Genomic DNA, 23,948 nt, shown 5'->3' with positions numbered 1-23,948 from the left:
AGTTTTCAATGTTCTTTTGTCAGAAATATTGAAGAATGTGGGCGAGAATTTCTTGTCTTGAAAATTACCCACGTTTCTGTGAATGGCAAACTAAGTAAGGTTGTGTTTGGCTGTCTTAAGGTTTATTATTATTATTATGGCATTGTTTTTACTTTTGTTGTTAAAGAAGAGTTTGTTTGGTTTTGGGGGGTTTTGTTGCTTTTTTTTTTCTTTCTTGCTATTCATGCTTTCAGTCTTGGCAGTCTCTATGCAGCATCCCAGTATTTTTGGAATGTACAGTCTGTGCATCTTCCAAATCTTTGTATTGGATGTGCTTCAACTTTCTTGGCTTAGTGTCTAAAATCTGTCTTATACAGATGATATTTACATGTGTTTCTCTGCATTGGGAAATGAGCGTTCTACCTTGTGTCACTGGACTCAGGCCAGTGCTGTAGAGGTCACTCATAATGTTTGTGTAAATGTTTTACTAACTTGTCGAACTCTGTTAACCTTCAACTTCTTGAAATTCATCCCATGTAATTATCTGAGCATGTTTCACTGCTTGTATTGAGCAATGATAAACTGAAATTTGAATAAAGCAACTCGACTGATATTTTATGTGCCTCCGTGATCTTATAATTTGCCTGATACGTAGTCCACTCCTACTAGCTGAAAGCGAAGGTGAAGAAGTGCAGGCGCAGTGTCTTTTGTTGCAGCGCTCCGAAGTGGTTTTCGTTAGGAATCTCTGGAGTGGAATAGCTGTTGCTTCCATCCTGCTTCAGGTGTGTGCCTAACCTGTTTGCGATTGATGTTGATTATTACTGCTCATTAATAAAGGCAGTAACTGGAGCCTGCTGACGATGATCTGTGCATTTTACCTGCTGAACTGCTTGCTTATATGAATGAACTTGTGCTCATATTACTGTTACCCTGTTTTCTCCTTTTTGTTTGCTGTTCGTTTTATCCATCCTAGGATTTTAAGTTGTTTAAGAGGAGGTCTTTTGGAAATATATTTTCCCTTCTCAGTAACTAATCTCTCCCTTTTGTCTACTTCTACCCTCATTTTTTTTCCTCCATTCTTTGTTCCAACCCTCTCTTTCCAAATTCCTTTTCCATTGCCATTTCTGTTATGCTCTGCCCATTTCCCTCTCTTGTCTCTGATTTCTTAATCTCATCTATTTTTCTGCTTCTTGTAGACGCTTTTTTGGTAGGGCACTTGGTTAAATGGTCTGCATCAACTCATCGAGGAGGCTCAGAGTGCTTTTCTCATCCTTAACAAGGGAGAAGGAAAATAAAATCCTGAGTTTTATTTTTTTTGTCCTTATGAGGGTAAAGGTGGGAAGGAAGAAAGTCAGGGGAGAAGTAGAGAATGGAAAGTGAAATTGTGGTAGATATCTGAGAAGGCACAGAGAAGAGAAGTTTAGTGAGGGAGTGTTTCATGGGAAACTAGGGTTCATCCACTAGTAGATCTGGCAAGAAAAACATATTAATGATGGCAGTTGCTCAGATATTTTCAGCTCGCTGAGATTCTGAGGCTTGCGTAAATGTCACGTGTCATTTGTAATAGGACTCTGGAGTTTGTTCTTAAGGCAGGTGTTTGGGTTGTATTTGTGATTGTTCAGTAAGCAAAATCCTTACATTGCGTGAGAATAACACCACCTCTTCTCACCAGCTGGAAGGTACTACTCATTAATGCGGCTTATGTTCTGTTAAAACAGCACAGCTTCTTGGATGTTCAGTAGACCTCCTTGCAGTGATGAAGCAAACGTGGGTAATGCCAGCTGCATCTTAGTACAAATCCACGGCTATGAAGCTGCCACACAGCTCAGCACTTTTCATGAACTCTGTTCAGGATAGGACTTTTAAGTTGTTACAGGTTAGGACTAAGTTTTTACTCATTTGCACATAAAATGTGAATGCTTTAGAAACTGTTACAGTTGGCATTGATCTGTCACAGAGGGCGGCCAGTGCTATTGCCCGTTGGTGGAATTGTAAAGTCGCTTCTTCCTCTTCTCAGAACGTGCTTCTAAGGCAGAGCGGATCAAGAGCTTGTGCTTCTGCTCTCGGCACTCCGCGTTTACTAAGAACGCGAGGATACAAATAAAGGTCACAGAAGACAGGCAAGGCTACCCTTCTGCAGTGGGCTGTGCGTTTTGTTTGCCCTAGAGATAGCTGAACACTTGAGTGAGTTAGAGGGGCGCTTGAGGAGTGACCCAATGTGACGTTGTGTACTGAGAATGGGTAAAAGTTAATCTCACTTTGCTGTAACTGGGGACAAAGGTGAAGGATGGTAATACTAAAAGTCGTATGAGGGCTAAATCTGGGATAAAAGGTAGTGGAGGATAAGTGAGAACTTTGGGCGTGGGAGAAAGGTGTGTGGAAACAGAGGCCGTGTCTGGTTCACATAGAAAGGAAAGGAGAGAGGTTTGGGTTAGGGATGAATAAATGTAGGATAGAGATGGCAAATAAAGATTTTGAGAGAACGAACATATTGGGGCTGAGCAGATCGCTAAAATACAATCAGATGTAAGGGCTAGAGGTGGGTGAGGGTCCGGGGCAGAGCAGATGAACAGACGTATGAAGTAAATATTCAGTGCTGTGGGCGGATGGATGTGTTACCAAGTGTCTGGAGAATGATAAGGAGCTGTTTGCACCTTCTGTATGCTGAGTGCCGTGTGTATGTCAGTGCAGGCGATACTGCATATGCTGGGGCATCTGGCCACATGCTCTTTTCTGCTGTTAAAATGCAAATAAGAAAGATAGCTGTATATTATGCTCCTTTTTACCTGGGCACCTAATGAAACCTATAATTTCTGTGCCCATATCTTTCCTTGATTAGTATTTCTTAGGAAAAAATATACGCAAAGACATACGTGTTAACAGGGAGGAGTTGTAGTTGTATCTTGATATCCTATACTGCATCAGACAACTTTGGGGCCTTGGCTTATAGAAGGTGTTGTTAGAAGCTGCGTAAGCAACCTGAGTGTTCAGGGCAACTGGTCTAGATGTGGGAGTGTGGTGAGGTTTTGTTGGGTTCTTTTGTAATTCTCAAAATGAAAACTGTGTCAGGAGAAAATAATGAAAAAACAACATGAAGATGGAAAAAGTATGAAAAATATTGAGAGGCAGAGCCCAAGTGGACTTTACAGTTCAGTCCCTCTCGTGCAGCACAGGCTTTTCTTGGGGACAAGGATGCTGCTGGAAGGATATGCCATCACTCTGTGTGCTGATCTTTCCCAGCAGCTGCTCTTAGCGCAAAACGAAATTCTCTTTGTTTGTGACTCTGAATAACACTGTGTTCTGCCACAGCATCTCATGTCTGTAAATGTTAGGGCAAAGCAGTTCTGCCCCGAGCTCCCCTTTGGTGATGCTTCTTTTCAGATAACATTTGGGCTTTTTGGAGGTTCTGGGGACTGTAAATGTTGAGAACTGTCAAGCCAAATCAGAGAAAAAAATGTCTAAAGTCAAAACTAGAAATACTGGGAAGCAGGCTACTTTAACTCTTCTGCATTTGGAAGATGGAAAACCTTTACTCTGAAAGAACAAATGACTTAGATACAGTTGTAGCACTAAGTGCAGTAAATCTATCTTTTGTGTGAGGTGTTGAAAAGCATCTAAAAGGCAGATTATATGTGTACAGACTGATTTTTTTAAATTTTTTTTTTCTACAGACTTTTTAAGGAGAGGGCTCTTGGTAATTTCCATTCCTGTTTTGTTTTGTTTTGTTTTTCTACAGAACCTACTGCAGCTCTGTGATTGCTGATCCATACTTGACTGCCTCAAGGGGTCCTGGCAGGATGGCATGTTCCAGACTCCCTATCCTTCTAGCACTGGCGTTTTCCTCTTTGTCCTTTGTTCATTCCCATTCAAACAGGGAGATGTGGTTTCAGGATTTCTTTCCACCTAATGTGTGCCCTATAAATGCCAAAGCCAACACTTTTTATGGCATAATGTTTGATGCAGGAAGCACTGGAACCCGGATTCACATTTACACCTTTGTGCAGAAGAGCCCAGGTAAGACCCCGTGTCAGTCTGTGCAGTTGGAGTGTGTTGACTCAGGTTTCAGCTTCCCAAAACAGCTTTTTTTTCCCCCAACATAGCATTTAGGAACAACTGAAGATTTCTGCAGTTTGTCCTTCAAGTAGTCCTCCAGCAAATGATTATTGTCCATTTGGGGTGGTGTTTTGCTGTGAAAATATCTCTTTTGTAGATCTTTTGAAACTTGGGTATACTGGAGAGTTCTGAATTTCTAAAGATTTTCACCTATGCAGCCGTTTAAAGGAATGTCTCACTGAGCTGGGAAGAGGCTTACACTGGTTTTGCCAAGTTGCATGTTACCTTGAATTATACAGAGAGATACTTAAATTCTGCATATGTTTATATGTCACATTTCATAGCAAATTAAAATCAGTAAATTAAAGAGTTACAAGCACCGAAGGTCTGAGCCGTTTCCAGGACCACTTCTGTGCACAGATGCACCACACTCCAGTATATATCTGCTTCTGACACAGTGCAGAGGTACCCAAGCCAGCTGCGCATGCAACAGGGTGAATTAGCTTGGGTACAGCGAGCCAGCAAATTCGCAAAGGTTGAAGGCTGGTTGATGGGACTTGGCTAATAAGCTCGTGTGGCTTCATGTGATTTCAACCTTAGTTTGGAAGGACTGGTACAACATCTAGCTTTGGCGGACTCAGCCTGACTTGTAATATGCAATACACAGGGATAACTTCTAGACCCAAGTTGCTGTGGGAGCAATGGTCACACTTGTTTGGCTTTGCAACCAAATGTTTGAGCCCAGTCAGCTCTGTTCTGTGTTTGTGAGTTGGATGAATCACCTAAGGATAATCAGGAGTCGACTGTGTGCGTCTTCATATGAATTAGTGTTTCACAATTAGCTTGGGGACAGAAAGGGAAAGAAATTTTATTAAGATTAAGCAACAGTCATACTACATTGCTGTAACTCATTGTAGTTCACAAATGCAAAATGAACGTACTTCTAATTATATCAACATGTTCTTGATAAATTAATTGTGAACTTGGAGGATACAAGGGCAACATTCTGTTAAATACGTTCCTGAAGTGAAAGACCAGTGCTTGTTTTAGGGGGGCGGAATAGTATTGTTTGCAAGGGGAAATCAAGGACAATCACTTTATGTGGGTTGCAGGCAACCTTTTTGAAACTAAAGAAAAAGATTCAAGTTGTTGACTTTTTCATGTGATGTTTCATTTGTGCAGAAAACCTTCCAGAGTTGGAAGGGGAAATCTTTGAGTCTGTGAAGCCAGGTCTTTCTGCATATGCTGATCAGCCTGAAAAGGTAAGGCTCTCCTTCGTTCCCCATGAGTTGGTCTTGCTTCTGCTAATATCAGTTGGACTCCACCAAGCAGTTCAAGTATTACTAATTGTAATTGCAGAGAGTCAAGAACAAATATAAAGGTTCTACCACTGGCTCTCTAAACCTGTTGCTCTACTTTTGTGAGTTAATTTCTACACAGTGAAATGGGAGCTGTTGTTTTACATATTTCATCAGTGGAACAATAGCTTAATTAATTGCGTAAATGCAATATATAAACTAGACTATATGCCTTTGAGAAATTCAAAGACAGAGTGATTTTTTGGCTTTAGCAGCATCCATATTCAATGTTTATCTCCCCTATAGGTACCCCAATATGAGTAAATATGAGACTCCTGTCTCATTTACTAATAATTTCTTAGTTTTTCCTTTTGGTTGAAATCTTCAGTGCTGGTCACAGTTCAGAATGGGCATATTTTGGTTTGATTTGTTTAGTTTAGAAGTAAGGGGTTAAGACTGCAGGGGTTTTCTTTTTTAGTCAAGTTACATTGACAAGCATACATGGTTCATTTCTCTGACTCCTAAAAATGTTTATTTTTGTGTGTATAGTCAGATGTACAAAAGTTAATTTTTGTTAAAAAGTTATGGAGAAGGTGAAGAATAAAGATGCGTTTAGCAGGTTAAGTCAGGCCTTAATATTTCTCTAAGTGTATTCTCTGCTTCTATCATCTGACTTCCAGTAATTTACTTGTTTTGATTCTTGGCTGTTATCTTTGGAATCATGGCTTGGAAGCTAGTGCTCAGTGATATGTAGGACTTGCTTCAGTCATGCTCAGTTCAAGTATTTTTGAATTCAGTTTTAGCTGAATAATGAGTTAGGTACAGGCAGTTACTCTTCCACTGCCTCAGGACTTGTTTTGTTTATATACGGAGGTTTTCAAAACACAGCTGGACAGTTCCATCTTCCACAATCAGATGTCTTAATTAACATATGAATTTATAATTTTAATAAGAAATTGAAGTTAGGTGCCATCCTCTTTATTTTCAAATGGGGGTGGTTGTGAATTCGTACCCAGTACACTCATTCCATGCCACTCTGTTGGATCAGAAGTCAGAAATGAGCAACAGAGCAGAGAGCGCTAAAACAATCCTGTTGTTGTGATACACAGCACCAGTCCTGAAGTAAGCTGTCATTTTCCACATCCCCTGCGCTGACAGTGAGCTGTTTCACAAGCTAAAGGAGGTGCCAGAGAAATGATGGATTAGATACTCTACCTTGCATGCTTTAGCAGTCTTGGAGTTGGGGGCTAGCATAGGGGAGTTTCAGGTTTCTCATCTTCCTCACTTGCATTCAGAGATACAGGAATTTGAGTGTGGAACTTTATAGAAGAGTGAATGGCTTTTGGATTTTTTTAAACTTTGGTGAAATCTCCTATGATTTCACTAAATCGTCTTGTTTGTTGGTAGGAGAGGAGAAGAATTCACCCCAAAAGAAATTTCTAGAAATTTTGCAGGACAATGTTTATTGTTAATGCCAAACTGTAGTTGTTAGAGCAGTTTAAATAATTGAGAGCCCAGCAGTAATGCCTGTACTTTGTGTGGTAACCATTCTACAGCTGGCATTTTAATTATGCTACTTGCTGTGGACATATTTAGGATTCTTATATTGCATTTAGTGAAATCTACAGACATTCACCCTGACCTTGGTAGCTTTAGTCAGTAATTGCACCATTTAGCTTCATCATACTGCAATACGTTTAGGTTTGTCAGGTAATCAGTTCTCTCACTTCCCTCCATCCTTTCCAAAAAATACCTTCTACAATGAAATTTCTCCCGCCTAAGATTTATCTCTGAATAAGATTTATCTCTTCCTTCCAATGCGGGCATTCTCTTTAAGGTTCTAATGAGACGTCTAGCACAGTTTTTACACTTATCTTGGGTGTGGGTGAGGTATCTTCTGCTACTGAATACTGGTTTCACTAGTGTTGAGGGGGAATTGGGAGGCCTGTGGAAATAAACTGTTAGAAAAACATCTTTTTCCTGTTAGGGTGCTGAAACTGTCAGAAAATTGCTGGACATGGCTGTAGATGCTGTGCCACCTCATCTCTGGAAGAAGACCCCAGTAGTGTTAAAAGCCACAGCTGGACTGCGCTTGCTGTCAGAGGAGAAAGCTCAGGCTCTGCTTTTAAAGGTAACACTAAGATCTTTTGGATGCACTAGTGTTGCTCTCCCTGTTTCATCTTTCATGACTCGGTTCTCCATTCTATTTAGCATAAGAGAATTTCAGCTGTGAAAAGTGACTGTAATCCCATGATAGTATGAAACTCACAGACTATACAGGCTTTTTTGTATGGTCCTGAAATCTGCTGTTGTGATATGGATAGAAGGCATGGGGAGAGAGACCTACAATCCTTCTTTCTGTCTTTCCTGACCCTTGAAAGAGGAAGAATATTGTCTACTCCATACCCTTGTCTTATTTTCTAGTGCTGTGAAAAAGAAAACTTTCTCTGTCACCCTCAGAGCAGAAAAAGACTCTTAAGACCAAGGAATCTAATCATTATTTCTTTCTTCAGGTGAGAGAAGTCTTTGAGGAATCACCATTTCTTGTTCCAGAGGACAGTGTTAGCATCATGGATGGGTCTTATGAAGGTATGTTTTAGATGAGGAAAATTGAAAGCCAAGAGAAATGGGGGAGAGAGAGAGAGAGATCTTATCAATGTGAGAGAGAAAGAGAAATGTCACTAAACTGAGGGAAAAAATAAAAGGTTTCTAACCCTGTTTGAAACAATGCAATCCTGCTTTTCCTACGAGGTGTTGATTACTTGGTCATCTGTCAGGCTACAAAGGCAGACACACACAGAGATTTATGAGTTAGCAGATGAAGGTTCATCTGAAAGCTTCTGAGGTTCCAGAAGAGAACCTCATCTCAGAAATAAGTATGCAGGCTAATGCAGGCTAACCAGCTGAAGCCTGCTCTTGGGAACTGGTAGAAAAAAAGATGGTGTCCACCTCAGAAAGGCTACATGACAATATATAGCAAGCTAGGAAGCTTATGGAAAGTGCCTAGTAAATTCTGCAATATCAGCATTAAAAATAACCTATTATGATTAGCTCATTAGTTTGGGGGTTAAAGTTGGAAGCATTGTGAATATTAGAGGAGAATGAAGGATAATTGGCAAGTATTAAAAATTAGATAACAAAAAATAATAATAAATAAAAATATACTGATGGGAAAAATGCAGCTAGTAAAGTAGCAAAGGAAGTAACATAAAATACAAGAAAAGGTGAAATACGTTGTAGGTTTGGAGTGAGTGATGACTTTGCAGTGCAGAACAGACCACTGTAACATTTTGGCTACATGTCCAGACATATTACCTCGGAGAACAGGCAGATAATAATCTTCCTGTATGGATGCCTGAAAAGAGCCATCTGTGATGTTACATTCAGTCCTGAACACGCCATTATGGCAGATATATTGCCAGTTTGGAAGTTGTTCAAGCAAAGAAAAAGGAATTATCACAACACTTAAACAACTAATAAATGGAGGAAGATTAAAGAGCAAAATCTGTCCATATCGGCCAAGAGAAAAGGAGAAGTAACATGAAGTCTGCAAATATTTGGTGAAGTACAGTGCAGTGCATAGCATGTCACTAGGATTAATGGGTGAATTGTATAGTAGGAAGAAGTGTCGTGTTGACAAGGAGCAGGACTAATGAGGCATAATAGAACACAGTGTAGCCTGCCAAGGGTTATTTAAAAATCCCACCTCTTCTACTGTCACGTGTTTACCTACGTTTGGGTGAGAATCATGCCAGCATCAGGCAAGCCGCTGGAGCCAAAGAAGTGTTGTTTGTGTTTTACTGGTTGCCACTATGTCTGTAGTGTAATTACAGAAGCCACAACATTAGAACACAGAGCAGTGTGTATGCAATTTTCAGATTAGAAATTGAAATGCTGCGGCGGGGGGGGGAAAGTGCCCAAGGAAACTTGTGCACTGTGTCTGCTAGTTACTTCTTTGTTTATTGTTTGGATTATAGACATGACTTGTGTGTGCTGCAGTTGCATGGAAGTTACAAATGTTCTACCTGTCCTATCTTATCAAATTTTAATGAGTCAATAGTTGATCATATCACTTAATTGTAAGTTTGAATCAATCTCAGAAGTACAGGGTGGTTACATTAAGTTAGTAATGATTGCCAGGTAAATAAATAACATGGAGGGGCGGTGAGGGTGAGCAGGAGGTTGTAGGAGTATTCCCTGGTGACTTTTTTTTCCTTTTTCACTCTTTGCAGGAATTTTAGCCTGGATCACTGTGAACTTTTTGACAGGTAGTTAATTCTGTATAACTTCTCTCTAAATATGAACTTGAGTCTCTTCTGTGAAGGTGATCACCCTAAGTTCCTCTGCCTTGGTTGCCATGTCCTGCTTTTCCTCCCCACTGTGGCACAGTGCTAAAGCAGTGGATTGTCTTGGACAGAGTGTGTTCCAGGGGGAGAGCACACCTGTAGTAAGAAGAAGGCATCTTAATCCAGAAGGTACCAGGATTTACTCAGGGCTGGGAGGCACTGGCAAGCTGGCTTTTGCAACATTCATGGGGGAGTGGTACTGCTAATCTCTTAGCAGGGTGGGAAACAAGGTTTTACAGTGTTCTTCATCCCAGTGTGAACTATGCAACTAAAATGGTGTAACAGGGAATGCACTGGTGCTTTAGCCTTGCTGGCTCTGAGAAATTCTGGGAATGCAATCTAGTGAAGAGAAAAGAAAATCAGTACTCTGGTAGATTAATGAGCAAGCAAAAAAGCTGCTCTAGATGAAGAGGAATGATAATAGCTGGTTCTGCTCTTACTATCCTTCCTCTCTTGCTGCGTTTGACCGGCTGTATGGTGGTTACAGAATTCGTGTACTCTCCCTGACAGTCTTCTGCAGGAGATACTTTGTCTCTCTCAGCTCTTACTGGATATGTAGAGATTTATCTGCTTTTGCTTCTTTGGAGGTAAAATTGGAATCAGGGAAGAAAGTCCCATAAATCTTTTCGTAATACCTTCTGTTAGCCTACCTTTTTTCTGTGATGTGTTTTGTCTTTGAAGGCCAGCTCAGCCCTCCTGTAGTGCTGTGATAATGGGATGACTTGTCAGTTCCTTGAACATAGATGCGGTATCCACATTTTAACATTTGTGCGCTTGGGGCTGTTCTGGGCATGATGTTGTTTGCAGGACAGCTGTCTGGCCGGAACCAGCATACTGTTGGGACTCTGGACTTGGGAGGAGCCTCAACGCAAATCACATTCCTGCCACGGTTTGAGGTGAGGAGTGGTTACAAGTGTGCGGGTTGGGATGCAAGGCCAGTGGAGAGACCTGAGCACTGCCGCGTGCTCTGGTATCACTTTGTCAGCACTGGCACAAGCGGAACATCTGTGGTGTACAGAACATCTGTATTTCTGTTCTCTTTGACATCAGCAGTTGGCTGATAGGCACTTGCAAACAAAGGAGCCTGGATAACAATGAAGAAAAAAAGAAACCAAGCAAATGGGTAAAAACAAAGAGAAACAGCTTTTGTTTTCCAGACCCAACCTGGGAAGGCCCCATTAATGCAGATAATTACTTTGTATTCAATAAATGTAGAACATTTCCAGGAAAATATTCTTGCATATTACAAGAAATTTAGTGTCTACTGTGAGTTATCTTTTTTTTCCCATTCCAGTCTGATAGCAGATTCTAACTAAATTTGGCAGGGGGAAGAGAGGCAGGAGGAGGAGGGTGTCTCATGAGGCAAATATCTTTATGATAGCACAGCCGATCCCTCTTTGTTTTTTTTATCAATTTCTTCTAATTTTCTTTGAGAATTCCCCTCTCTGCCCCTCAGTCCATCTCTGCTGGATTTATCAGGAATTCTATAGCTCTTTAGAAACAGTCTGAACTGAGACCCAAGTCTGAAGTTTGCATGGGACAATGACATGGGTATTGGAAGGTCACTATGGCATTCTGTACATTGATATTGTGGAGCTGATTTTGTCCCTCTTTCTGCAGGAGTCCTTTATTTAACATTTTTTGTTTACAGAAATTGAGATTTTCAAAGGGTGTTTGGGGACCACAAAACACATGGGTTTCATATCAGGATATTTTAATTCTGCAATGGTGGGTCACGCTGAAACATGACGTGCAACCTTATCCTGTTCAGCAAAGCCTGAGGTACTCTGGGCTTGCCGTCTGTTTCGTGTTGATAACACCTGCTGAAGTGGGCACTGGACCAACAGGAAAGGGTGTTGCATGTCAGGGTTTTGGAGAATAAATAGAGCTGTGAAGTAGGCTGAACTGCAGCTCAGGATTCAAACTTCTCCTTAGAGCCTTGCAGGAAAAGGCCTCGAGGGTTTGCTACTGCTTCTCACCTGTATTGTCAAGTTCATACAAAAAAGCACATACGTAGCTCAGTATGAAGGGTTCTTCCTATCCGACACAATTAGCAGGGATTTCACCCTTTGGTTTGCAGAAGGTTTTTTTTCCCCCCTTCCTACGATCTAAGGCAGTCGCATGTTTGCTCTTGTATTCATTTTGAACAAAATACTGTAATAGTAAGAGATTCATTAATGAAATATAGATTACAAGCAAATAGAAGACATATAACGGTAGCTGCATGGAGCTGTTTCTAAGGTAGTCTTATGCTTTTCATGGTATTATTGCCAAAGTTATAAGCAACTAAAAACCAATCGTAATAATCATGAAATTTGTCTGTCTGGTACCTGCCTCTCTTGGAAGGAGTGTGAGGATTTCTACATTTTTGTGAAAGTAAGGCATGAAAAAAAGTTTGTTTTCTCCAAATATTTTTTTTTAGGATCTCTCCTTTTTAAAAGTTTTTGTGACATAAGGTTTAGGAACAGAACTGAAAATACAGCAGGGTCTGGGTGTGTTGAGTCAAGGATGTGACTGCCATTCCAATGAAAATCTCTCTGAGGCAAAAATTCTATCTGAAACAAATTTCAGTCTGTATTTGTTCAGGAGCAACTCAAGCTGAATACTGCCAAATCTCTTTCAGTTTTGAGCAGGCTTCTGTCTAGGACTCTACAATTCCAGATCTGTTTGGTGGGGGTTTTTTGCTGTATCTGGTTACTTGAATGGTAACTACAGAGACTTTGCAGCTTCAGTCCTCACTGACATTCTGCTGCTTTGTCCAAATAACAGAGTGTCTGATGAATGCACAGGGGCAAGAAAGGATGGGAGAGTGACGTAACTAGCAGAGGAAAGACAGAAACTGGGATTGAGACCTCAGGAAGCAAAGGAGCCCTAAACTGGTTCAGGTTTACAAGAACATGACAGTTAGTCTGGGAAGAAGGCAGGGACTGAGTACCAGTGGAGCAGGGGTGCACGCAGAGGGAAGACTGTGGAAGGAAGAAAACTGGAGGTGGTGAGACAAGAGGTTAATTTTGAGGAAAGCACTTAAACCAGGAGGTAGAGCAGCCCTTAGACTGGGAGTGAGTGGTCACAGTGTTTCCTTGAGTATCAGCATGACATTTAACATGGCGAAAATGTGGCCTATACTTTACATTTTTAATTCATCTGAGTTCCTGAATTGAGATGTCTGGTCTGAGTTGCAAAAGTTCATAGTGCTTCTAGTGCAGTTGATTTTGATGGGAACTCTGTATATAGAGACTAGCACGTAAGTACTCTGAAAAATTCAGGTATCCTGAATTAGAAAGTATTTTCATCCTGATCTGTTGTGCTTCTCTATTATACATCATACACAAAGATGCATATAAATGAACTCAGTGTTAAAAGCGGCAGATATTTCCACAGTGGGCACCATTGGAAAACTGTTGTTTTCAAAGCAGATCAGATGAGTGTGCAGTAAACCCTATGGTTGTATCTGTGATATGACATCAAAGTTGGTTATTTTTTATTGCATAGTAGAAACTAAAAGATTTCTTCTTTTACTTAACTTTTAGGAAACTTTGAAGGAAACCCCTGGGGATTTTCTTACCTCATTTGAAATGTTTAATAGCACCTACAAGCTCTATACCCACAGGTGAGGAGCAAAAAGGCTGCTGTGCCCGCTGGGGAAATCAGTCTTTCTGCAGCCCCTGAGCTAACCACAAACGACCATGTCATCCTGTTACCAGCTGTTGGGACCGTAATTTTTTACTAGTTTTGTTGTCTGCTTGAAACATTAGTTGAAGTGGAACATGACATTAGTTGACTGGAAACCTTCCAGGATCATGGTTAATATCACTGCAAGGGAATATTAGTCTGTCAAATGAAGAGGAAGCACAATGAGTCACTATATTTAAGGAAAAGAATTCTTATTAGTGGATTCAAGCCAAGTATTCTGTACCAAGCAGAAAGGCGGATATCATGCCAGTAGTCAGAACTAAACCTGGTTAGAGATTTGGAAAGAGGACCTTCCTGAGACTTTTTTCTTCTTAGTTCAAAATGGCACCTCTCATCAGCAACTGGACAAAAAGTAAAACCTAGACTGATAAAACCAAAGAGAGGCAACCACAGGCAGCTGATACAGACCATGGAGCACAACAGATTCTTGAACCAACTGGAGGGGATACTTGGCCTGGAATAATATAACTGTGCTTACTGCATTAAGCTAACGAGTTTCTGAGGTGTCTGCAGTGAAATCAAGAGAGTTTACCTACATGACTTACAGTCCAATGAGAAATCAACTGTGTGTAATAGAGAGTTGGTCTCAGCTCATTACTAGTGTGGTGAAGATTATCATCTCAGTCAGTTACAGAATATGCTTACTTGACAGGAAGGATAGTTTAATAGCTCTTCTCTCCTACTGCTTACATTTACTGATGTGACTGATTGCTGTATTCACTAATACAGTCCATTAAATCACTTAAAATAATTGGGACTGAAAATCATCTCCTAAAAAATGAGCTGGAGGTTAGTTTAACTCTGATTATTCTGTAAACGTTTGTATTAAAGGGATAAGTAGCCAAGCACAGAGATGGGAGTGAAAGGGCAACAGGTTTTGAATCTAGCTGTGTTGCTGAAGCCAGCAACGTGTAATGGCATTCTCATGAATGTTGCTCCCATCCTAGCCTGTAATGAGTATAGCAGTCATCTGTGGAGTCAAACAGGTGAATTTCACAAAAAGGCACAGCTCCCATTTAGTGGGAGGTTCTGCAGTTCTTCTATTAGTTCTGCCCTAAGAGCACATAGTCTTATGTGTGACATAAGAATGGCCATCCTATTCCTCACGTACTCCTCACATCCCTGTCTCTCTCCCTTGTTTTTAAGACTCTGCATTTTTGCTTTTCATCAATGTCTTGTAGAAATGTCACATCAGCTCTAACCACTTTCTGCAGTTTTAGATTTACCCATTTTACAGCTATCTGTAATTCTTGGGTTTGTGTTGCTCTTTTGGTACTTGGAATTGTTCTGGCAAAGGGAACTCTGTTTTAGAGAGGGGAGACTTGTGGGAAGCAGAGGAAGGAAATTTGGGTTGGGTGTTCCAGGATTTAGGAAGAGGCTATGGGTGAAGCATACCAGATGTGCAAGAATTAAAACTGTAATGTCTGTTGTTTGCAGCTATTTGGGATTTGGACTAAAAGCTGCCAGACTAGCAACACTTGGAGCTTTGAATATGGAAGGTATGTTCATATGATAAGACATCCCCAGAATTCTGAAGAGACGGTTAGACTTAGTCTTGTGTCAGAAGCCCATTTCCCATGTCTTTACCTCTGTACTTTGCACTTTTCTATGTTTTTGCTGGTATAGATCAGTCTGGAAACAGGTTACTACTTATTAAGGAGTTGCCTTATGAGACAGCTGCTTTTCCCTCTTTCCAGGTTCAGCCAGCAGTGAGACTGAGTGCAAATTCCAGCAATGCACACATGGGAACATACAGCCACTACATAGGCATGGCCACCCACAAACGCACAGCTTTACAAGCATCCACAGAAACACAAAAAACATGAATAGATCCTTTTCCCAAGGATTGCTGCTTAGGCCAGACCCACTCTATAGGTGTCTCTGTTATCTGCCTGGCCCGCCATGTTCCCCCAGACCTCCTGCTGTATTCACTGACTAGTCTAGCTTGGAGTCCATAAGCATATCACATGCACTCTCACTCCCTAACCTGAATGCATACTCACGTTGCTGAGCCTTTCCAGTCTCTGACCCAGACCTTAAGTCTTTCCGCTCATGCCCAGACCTTGGGCCTTTTGTCTAGTCTCTGGCCAGGACCTGGGGTCTTTCCACTTTCTGGACTCTTACTTGGCAGCTAGATGGACTTGTGTTAGTTACTGGAATGTACTCAAATCAAAACCAGTTGGGAACAGGGTTTAAGAAAAACGTAGGACAGCCTGCCATGATTGGTCACAAGGCTCAGCCAGAAAAGCATACTGACCAGCTGCCTGCTTACTGGTGATTGACACCTTCTATCGTCCTCTCCAATTTCCCATGCTTGCACTTCCCTGATCCCTTGATTTCCCCCTTTCCCTGCCTCTGAGCCTTGCCCTAAACATCCCATAGTAAATTTTGCACAATCCCACAATCCCCCTCAACCATTCTGTAAGGAGTTTGCTTTTTCTGTGAGACCTGTGCTGGCCACAATAATCGTGTTTTCTTCTTATCAGTTGAGTATTTCTGGTTGAACACTTCAAGGGTAAATTCAGTGGATCTTGTAGTGGCAACTGAACAGTGTCTTAGGAGTTTTTGTCTTCGTTGCTCAGTTGCTTTGTTTTTCTTGGTTATCTGCTGGTTGTTAGGGTTTGTGTATCTATGTGTTTAATCTCCTCTCTTGTTTCTTGTCTTCTATGGTGAACAGCTATTATCCATATACCCCTCTACCATTTATCTCTCATTAACAAATAACAAGCCCAGCTGCTCTGCAGCTTGCAGGACAAAATGGACACAAATTTTCCAGACTGAGACTGGTCCTTAATTCATAATCAGTTTGTGCAGCATCCATCAATTCAGATTTCTGTACTTTTGCTTAGAGACCTTAATGAAGATCTTTCAGCCCCTTCTTTTCTGGTTCTGCATATTGATCAATAACTGTTAAATTTTATCCTTCCTGACTCTCCCCTCTGGTTTCATTCCAGCTGTGGATGGACAAATGTTCCGCAGTTCTTGTTTGCCAAAGCAGCTGGAGGCAGAGTGGCACTTCGGGGGAGTAAAATACCGGTATGGTGGCAACAAAGAAGGTAAACTAAGGAGACTTGTTGCTTTTTGTAAGATAAGTCTTGTCTTCAGAATCTGAGGTTTTTCCTTGGCAAATACTCCCATCAGTTACCTTGGGTGATGTAGGATACCTGTCCAGTCCTACATGTGGACTTTTGACAGAGCCAAAGAAAAATCTGAAGCTTGTAAGAGTAACTGGCCTGCACTCTCCATACTCAGAGATCACTCTCTACGAGCTCTTATTACAAATGCTACCTTTATAGGAAACATTAAGAGTTACTTATGCAAATAAGAGAGGGTTTTCTGAGGCTCTGAGCTAAGTGCAAAACCTCTGCCTGTGTTAGGGTACAACAACTGATAGGCCAAAGTTTATCTTACTTGTGGAACTATTTCTTAAGATACTAACCCTAATGCCGTGTACAGAGGGTGAAGCTGCTACCATGGGTGACTAGAACAGAACCCTTTGGTAACTCATGTTGCTTTACTTTAGAGTGGGGAACACGAGAGCTGAGTTGCAGATTTGGTGTGTGTGGAGTAGATGGGTAAAACTACAGTGTGATGGAAAGGGAAAGGAACGTTTTATCTAGAAGGTGGCGGCAAATGTAAATGAGATTCTGCTGCCCAAGGAATGTAATAATGGGAGTTTTGCCTGATGTGGAGGAAGCTTTTCATGCACTGACACTAGTTTGCGCAGCACACTTTTCAGATACTGCTCTGATCTGCTCTAACCAGTTCCACTTGATGATGCTGCTCTAGAGTCCTTGCCTGCATGCAGGTGCCATGCAGGAGCCATGCGGGATTACAGAAGGGATATCTAAGCTCTTCTCATTTCTTCTGATGCTTTACTATCTGCTTCTTCCCTTTTTCATCCTCTTGCCACTGATTCTTCCATCTCCTGGATATGCCTTTTTGGCTTACCCCATCTCTGTTTGTCCTGGCAGGAGAAACGGGATTCAAGCCTTGCTACTTGGAAGTACTCAAGGTTGTCAAAGGAAAACTTCACCAACCAGATGAGATTCGTGGAAGTTCCTTCTATGCTTTCTCCTATTATTACGATCGCGCAGTTGACACCGACCTAATTGGTAAGTTGATTTGGGATAATCTACTACACATGAGCACGTCAGCCAGAAGGTAGACAGAGGAACCCTGGAGGCTGGAGCCATGGAGAGCAGGGAAAAGGAAAGGTGTTGAGGAAGAGGAAATACACAAGATGCCTTCAGGGAATGAACATGTATCCGTCAGTGCAGTTTGATGTTCCAGCAGATGAGGCTTGTGCTCTGAGCTCCAGTGATACTTGCAGCTCTGTCCTCTGTTACCAAGAGGTCCTACTCCTAGCCCAGCATCACCGAGTTGCACTCTGGGGTCAACTTAGATATAGAACACAAATGCTTTCACGTCTATGATGATGTTTTCTCACCTCTTCCCTTTCAGATTATGAACAGGGAGGTGTTCTGGAAGTGAAAGATTTTGAAAGAAAAGCCAAAGAAGGTAATAGTCATGAAACTTAGGAAACTGGCGGGGATGAGAAATAACAAAAATATGAATGTTTATAGGCAGTACATAATGTGAGTTTGACTTAAAAAGTCTGTTTAACCTTTATTCCAGTTATACCTTCCATGTCATGTTACCTAGCTTTTATTAGCCAACACCTGTAACTGTTGCAGAAGAAAGTATGAAGACCAGTGAGGGGAAACAAAGCATTAGAGGCTTCACAGCTCTGTTCGGGAGAGGAGATAGTTCATAAATGTCAGTACAAAAGAAAGTGAATCTGCTGTATCAAGAGCTCCTTCTGTCAAAGTGCAACTCTCTGAGTTTAGCTGACTTCTTTAAGTCTGTCACCTTAAATCCTTTTTAATCTCTAACAAAATGGAGGGAGAGAGCAGAGGTTAAGTCTGACAGCCTCTTCTGTATTCCTTTCCTTCCCCCTGAATTTTTTCCAGAGTGCTTGTTCTAGATTTGTACCTCCTCCTGTGGAGAGAAAAAAAAAAAAAAAGAGCTCCCACCTTGCCATGCTGCTGGTGGCTAAAACTTTAGCTTACAGAGCAAGACATTACCTCTGAATTGTGATCATCCTTGTGATGATTAGTAGACTGTATTTGTCACCAGAAGATGCTTAATTATGTAGTTCAGAATGGATGTTTTTCCATTTCCAATGTTTTTCCATAGGACTTAAATTCTAATGATTTTTCAGTTAAACTTAATCTCCCTAGAAACTCCAACGGTTTTGAATAGGGGGATTAGGCTCTAAAGTTTGTGTTTGTTTTGTTTGTCCGGATACTGAAAGAGCTTATTTCCAAAGACACAGCTAAGATGTTATCTAACACCATCAAACCATTTATTTAGCTTTAGAGCATCAGGAGATCAATTCTGTGATCCTAAGTTAATGCTCATCTTTCTCATTGCAATAGTAGAAGGATGCTGCTTATCAGTTTCTAACAAGAAGTGAACTCTGCTTTTGATGCTTCTAGAACAGGGCAGTAACAGTAGGTCCAGAAGACAATGCTTAGTGTAAATTTGCCACTGTGGAATCTTGACTTAGCTGCAGTCAGGGAGTGGTTGATTGGGCAATAACCTCTTCCATGTCCTTGGACATGTGTCACTGGAAAAAAAAAATCAAAGAAGCTGCCAACCTAGAAGCTGGAGTCCATTATTGGAGCCATCCTTGGAGACTACACAAGGAAGACAAATGATGCTGTTCATTGAAATTTCTTGAAAGACTAAGTAATAACCAGCTCTCTTCCACTTACCATGTGAGCAGAGATTCAGACATCAAAAGAGCTATGTGGATTATGTTGCTGTAATAAAAGATGTACTTATGATGGAATTAAGAGAAACTATGTGGTTTATTCTCCAACATTCTAGAGCAGCTGTGTAGCACACACCATGTGTCAGATGTACCCGTTAATGAAGTGGGTGGTTTGTTTTAGTAGGCTTTGGCTTGACGTCAGTTCAAATGTATAACATAGATAAAAGCTCCTTTATTTTGTTGAGATCCTTTTTTTTTCTTTGTTCTCTAGTCTGTGATAACATGGAGAGGTACAACTCAGCTAGTCCTTTCCTCTGCATGGATCTCACTTACATCACTGCTTTACTAAAGGAAGGATTTGGATTTAGGGACAACACACTCTTACAGGTGAGAAGAACAGTTAAATCCCAAAGCCAGCTTCCAAATTTCTCTCATCAATCAATATGCATTAGTTCATTTTTCTGGCTAATTATCTACTGAGTCTTTCCAGGGTCATTACATGTAATTGCTGTCATCTGTGCAACACATGAATCTAAAGAACTGACAGGAACAACTTCTTTTTCCTCCTTTATAGTTAACAAAGAAAGTGAACAACATAGAGACAAGCTGGACTTTGGGTGCTACCTTTCACCTACTGCAGTCTCTGGGGATAACCTATTGAGCTGTGATGTTCCTGTGGACTTCAGCATTTCTGACAAGCTGAGAAAGCAAACTGAAATCTCCAGGTACGTTGTTCAGCTGGAGTTTGCCACAGAGCAGAACATGGACCAAAGCTGTAGAACAGATCTTCACCCAGGATTGGCATCATGCATAATGAGAGTTGCCACAATATGATTTGTAATTGTGATTGCCATAAATGATCTAGAAGCTGCCTTCTGAAGGTCAAAAGGCCTAAACTCCAGCAGAGTATCTCCAAGGGGCTTAAAGCCAGCTTTCACCAGCACATTTGTAATAGCATCCCACTGCTAGAAGCACAGAGTACCTGGCATATGGTGGTAGACTACAGACATCTGATTTCCCTTCCCCCTTTTATTTTAAACGTACGTAACTCCAGTTTGCTTGTGAGATGTTAAATACAAAAATTAAAGATGGCATCAACAGTCATTCAGAGAAAAGCAAACAACTCTGGATGCTGCCAGCCTCAGCGCTCCAAGTACCTGGCTGTTAGCTTAGCTGATACATTGCAAGATGAGTCTGGTCTTTCAAGAAGGGGCCTGCTGTAAGCACACTTTAGGCATGGTTTTGGGAAAGGTGCTGGCTAAAACATAGGTTGTAACTTACCAAGCGTTTCTTTAGGCAGCAGTCATGCCTGACTGTTTGTGTTCCTTTTTGCTGCCCTTTACAAATCTGTGCAGCTATACCATACATCTGGCCACCAGACCTGATGCCTTGATTCATTTAGCACGTAGTCATAACACAGAGTTGTGTTGGCACAACTAGACAGCTGTGGCAGCTCTTTAAACTCCACTGCCAAAAGGAATGCTTGTCATATGACACCCACAAGGAAATTACGGGTGCAGTCAGATGAAATGGCTGATCTGAGAGGTCACTGGGCCACGAGAGGCAGTTCTGTTTCTTTGCTCTCAGCAAGGCATTCCCACAGCCTTCTTTCCTCTGACGCTGGTGCTCCTCAGGTTCTTTGGTGAACCAATTCAGGGCACTAAACTTGAGTTGAATCAGCTCACCAAAGAGTCAGGTCTAGCGCTAGCACAAGGGAAATAGGCATTGCACAGCCCCGAGAGACCTGTGGGGCCAGCGAGCTGTTAGAACATCCCAGCTCAGTTTTTCTAAGGTGTGGTTTCCTGTTTCACAGTTGGGGCTTATCCCTTCCTGTGCCCTCTTTAGGAGCCTCCTCTGAGTGCAGTGCTGTGGTGAAACAAGTTGTTTTTTCAGTTAACAGATGAAAATAGGGAGAGAGCAGAATTAGCATCAGAGGGAGAACAAGAGCAGAAGTAGCTTTGCTTTCTTATCTCTTTTTGCTTATCCCTTGTTAATTTTAAATTGTTTTAAACTGCATTTCTCTTTAATTCAATATAGTGGAGTTGGACCCATAAAATGGTGTCTGCAGCCCTGCATTGCTCTGGAATTATTTTTATTATATACAGCAAGGCTTTAGGAACAGTGCATCCAATGAAGGGGTTGCAGCTGTTTAGGAAGCCCAAGACTTCTGTCAGGATAGCATGAAGCTATTTGAGTAACAATTTAAAGTGAATCTTGCCCTCTCTTTCACACCAAACACACAGAAGCAATGAAAGATCAGTATTTTAAGTGTTTTTAAATAAAGCATCTTGTCAGGCTAGAAAGCCGAGCTGTAGGATCCTGGCTTTCTTGTTTTAATTGGCTGTAGGGAACATCAAGATTGCTCGAATACGTTGGGGCTCCAAGTGCAGACCTTGTAACATCCTAAATAGAAACAGCTGTAGAGACAACTTTTTACACCCTGTGAAATAGCTGGCAGCTAGCTCATCAAAAATTAGCATCTTCTACTCACCATGGAATGTGTAAGGTAAAGATGAATTTACCCCAGTCATAAGAACAGAGAGCTATTACTCACATGACTAAGGGAAGCTTTTATCCACTGTTCTCTTGTGATGAACACTTTGCTGTGAGGCACTTGCAGTTACCTATTTGCTATAACACACCTTTGCCACTCCTGTAAAACCAAAGACTGCCCTCATGCTACCTTCCCTGCAAATTGGATTTGAAAATAACTGGTAATTCCCAGCAAGGGGAGGAAGTAGCGCACTCATGCCCTCACTAATCTTGCCAAGCAGTTTGGAGACTTGGAAATTTGCCTTACTGTGAACATTAGTCCACCTCCTCTAGTTAGCAGCACAAGTTTGACTGTGGCTGAAGCAGCTGCACCCTTCTCATATCTCAGGTTTTAAAGTGCTAGGGTACGAGGCATGTTTTTCGTTGAACAAGTTCAGTCAGCCACAGGAGTCCAAGGGCTGGGGACAGAGCTACCTGTACTTGTCCCACCACTGTCACCGTGCTGTAAATTTATGTTGTTTCTTTGAAATATAAAATGCTCATCCTACCTGTGCTCATCCTACCTGTACTACTCCTTACCAGAATCTGTTCTGAGATCCATGTTGGGAAATTCGTCAGTGTCACACCAAACTGCTGTTCCTTCCTCAGTAGGAGCTTCTGTTTGAACACGAAGAAAGTAGTTGTAGCCTCTTCTCAACCACAAACACTTCTTATTCCCCTTCCTAGTGTATGGCAAAACTTCATGTACGGTCTGGTCTGCACAACAGGGTGACTGCAAATGCATTCATTTTGTCTTCAGTGAACAACTGTATTCACTTTTGTATTCCCGGAGAACACAAAGTAGGATGCAGTGGTTACTAGCCAGGCTGCGTTACTCCTGAGAACTAGCTAATTTAATAATTCAAAAGTGTTCTTTCAGTCTGAGCCAGTGCTATGACAAACTCTTACTAGATCTTGGGGCAAAGAGCAATAAGCAGCTAGGCTGTATGTGGAACAGGAAAGGAAGGTGGGATGTTATCCGTAAGGAACAAGCAGCAGCAGCACCACATCTGCCAACTGAATAGACACTAGTCCTGAGGAAAACTTAGGGGTTTGGTTTTGTCTGAAGGGAGGACAGTCTAGAACCAGAGAGGTACCACGCAGAGGAAGTTTCTTTTCTGTGTTCTTTGCCTCAGACTCTAGTACTACAAATGCTAGGTGGGAGTCTCTGCTTCCCAGTACCAAAGTTGCATTAAATCTGAATGCTCAGGGCCTTCATTTGTCAGTGGCACAATTCATTAACTGAAGCAAAACTGCTGCTCTCTATTAGGGGCCTGATCCTGCAGCCACAAGGGAAACAAAAACTCAGCTCAAAGGTTTCTTTTGCAAGAAATTGCAGAATCAAGCCCCTGCTGTTTACATCTGAACTACTCGTGGTGGGTGGGGGATTTAGAGAAGCCAGTCAAGTCTTCACACTTACCCTAGTGCAATGAGATTATTTATTAGCTTAAATAAAGACTAAGCAGCCTTTTAAGAGAAGAGTTCTTCTTGCAGCCCTGATTTTTATCTCCTCCTTTGTAATGTCTTTTAGCCAGTCACTAACAGGAACTGCTTAATATGAGTGACTGAAGAAGCACAAGTAATGGCTTTCAGTTCAAAACTTATGTTTCATTCTTTCTGATGTTAATTCCTGATACTGGTCAACCGTACGTGTAAATCTTGCCCATGGGCAGTGCTCACTTAATGGTGTGAGTGTCAAACGTCTAATGCAGGAGGCTGGCGTTTGGAACCTAAGACAGAATATCTTGAATGTCTATTTTAGTAATTAAAGCATTTTTAACAATATTCAACATGTTGTGGTGCAGTTTTCTTTCCTAGACATTATTGTTGTCTTGCATCTCTTTTTCCTGGAACCCTTAAGTCTAGCCAGTTCCACGAGGAACACCATTATTAAATAAAGCACCAAGAGAAGGGCAGGGAATAGAGTGAAAGAGACAGATTAGAGCTTTTAAAACATATCTACCGTCATGAGCTGTCTCTCCTCTACTGAAAACTACCCCTCCTTTCCACATCCAGGAAGTGCTAAGAACCCAGGAGTGACGCTACAGTTCTAGAAATCACATCAGAGAAAAGTGAAAGTAATTAAGCAGCAAAAGTTGTAGCTAGCAAAATTCAGCACTGCATTTGCAAAAAGACAGCCAGCTCTTTTCATCTCAGCTTCAATTCAAAAGGCCCAAATTAAAAGCACATTGCACAGATAATTCTGTAGCTGAAGACCTCATCGCACTACGACCCTAAATCCTCTTGAGGAGAGCAGATGAGACAGAA

The 23,948-nt window shown here is 41.5% G+C and overlaps 1 protein-coding gene across 8 annotated transcripts in view; it reads left to right on the top strand.

Moving 5' to 3' along the window:
* Window positions 1–23,948, top strand: part of ENTPD5 (ectonucleoside triphosphate diphosphohydrolase 5 (inactive)) — a 30,410-nt gene that overhangs the window by 1,856 nt on the left and 4,606 nt on the right. For 3 of the 8 annotated variants that reach the window (XR_008577321.1, XR_008577322.1, XR_008577323.1), the window contains exons 2-14: window positions 3,716–3,993; window positions 5,215–5,294; window positions 7,318–7,461; window positions 7,844–7,919; window positions 9,563–9,598; window positions 10,484–10,572; window positions 13,207–13,286; window positions 14,807–14,868; window positions 16,324–16,425; window positions 17,344–17,484; window positions 17,834–17,890; window positions 19,420–19,535; window positions 19,723–19,873. Coding sequence is in view for 5 of the 8 variants with exons in the window: in XM_054827099.1 (XP_054683074.1) it covers window positions 3,777–3,993; window positions 5,215–5,294; window positions 7,318–7,461; window positions 7,844–7,919; window positions 9,563–9,598; window positions 10,484–10,572; window positions 13,207–13,286; window positions 14,807–14,868; window positions 16,324–16,425; window positions 17,344–17,484; window positions 17,834–17,890; window positions 19,420–19,535; window positions 19,723–19,809 (1,287 nt within the window). In the remaining 3 variants the exon portion in view is untranslated. Of the gene's footprint in view, window positions 1–648; window positions 762–1,551; window positions 1,856–3,715; window positions 3,994–5,214; window positions 5,295–7,317; window positions 7,462–7,843; window positions 7,920–9,562; window positions 9,599–10,483; window positions 10,573–13,206; window positions 13,287–14,806; window positions 14,869–16,323; window positions 16,426–17,343; window positions 17,485–17,833; window positions 17,891–19,419; window positions 19,536–19,722; window positions 23,471–23,948 lie in introns of those variants that run through there. The other 5 variants (XM_054827099.1, XM_054827102.1, XM_054827101.1 and 2 more) reach the window with 3 other exon arrangements.

Source organism: Grus americana, chromosome 5 (assembly GCF_028858705.1).
Source record: "Grus americana isolate bGruAme1 chromosome 5, bGruAme1.mat, whole genome shotgun sequence".
Classification (NCBI taxonomy): domain Eukaryota; kingdom Metazoa; phylum Chordata; class Aves; order Gruiformes; family Gruidae; genus Grus; species Grus americana.
This window is presented reverse-complemented; position numbering and strand designations above follow the sequence as displayed.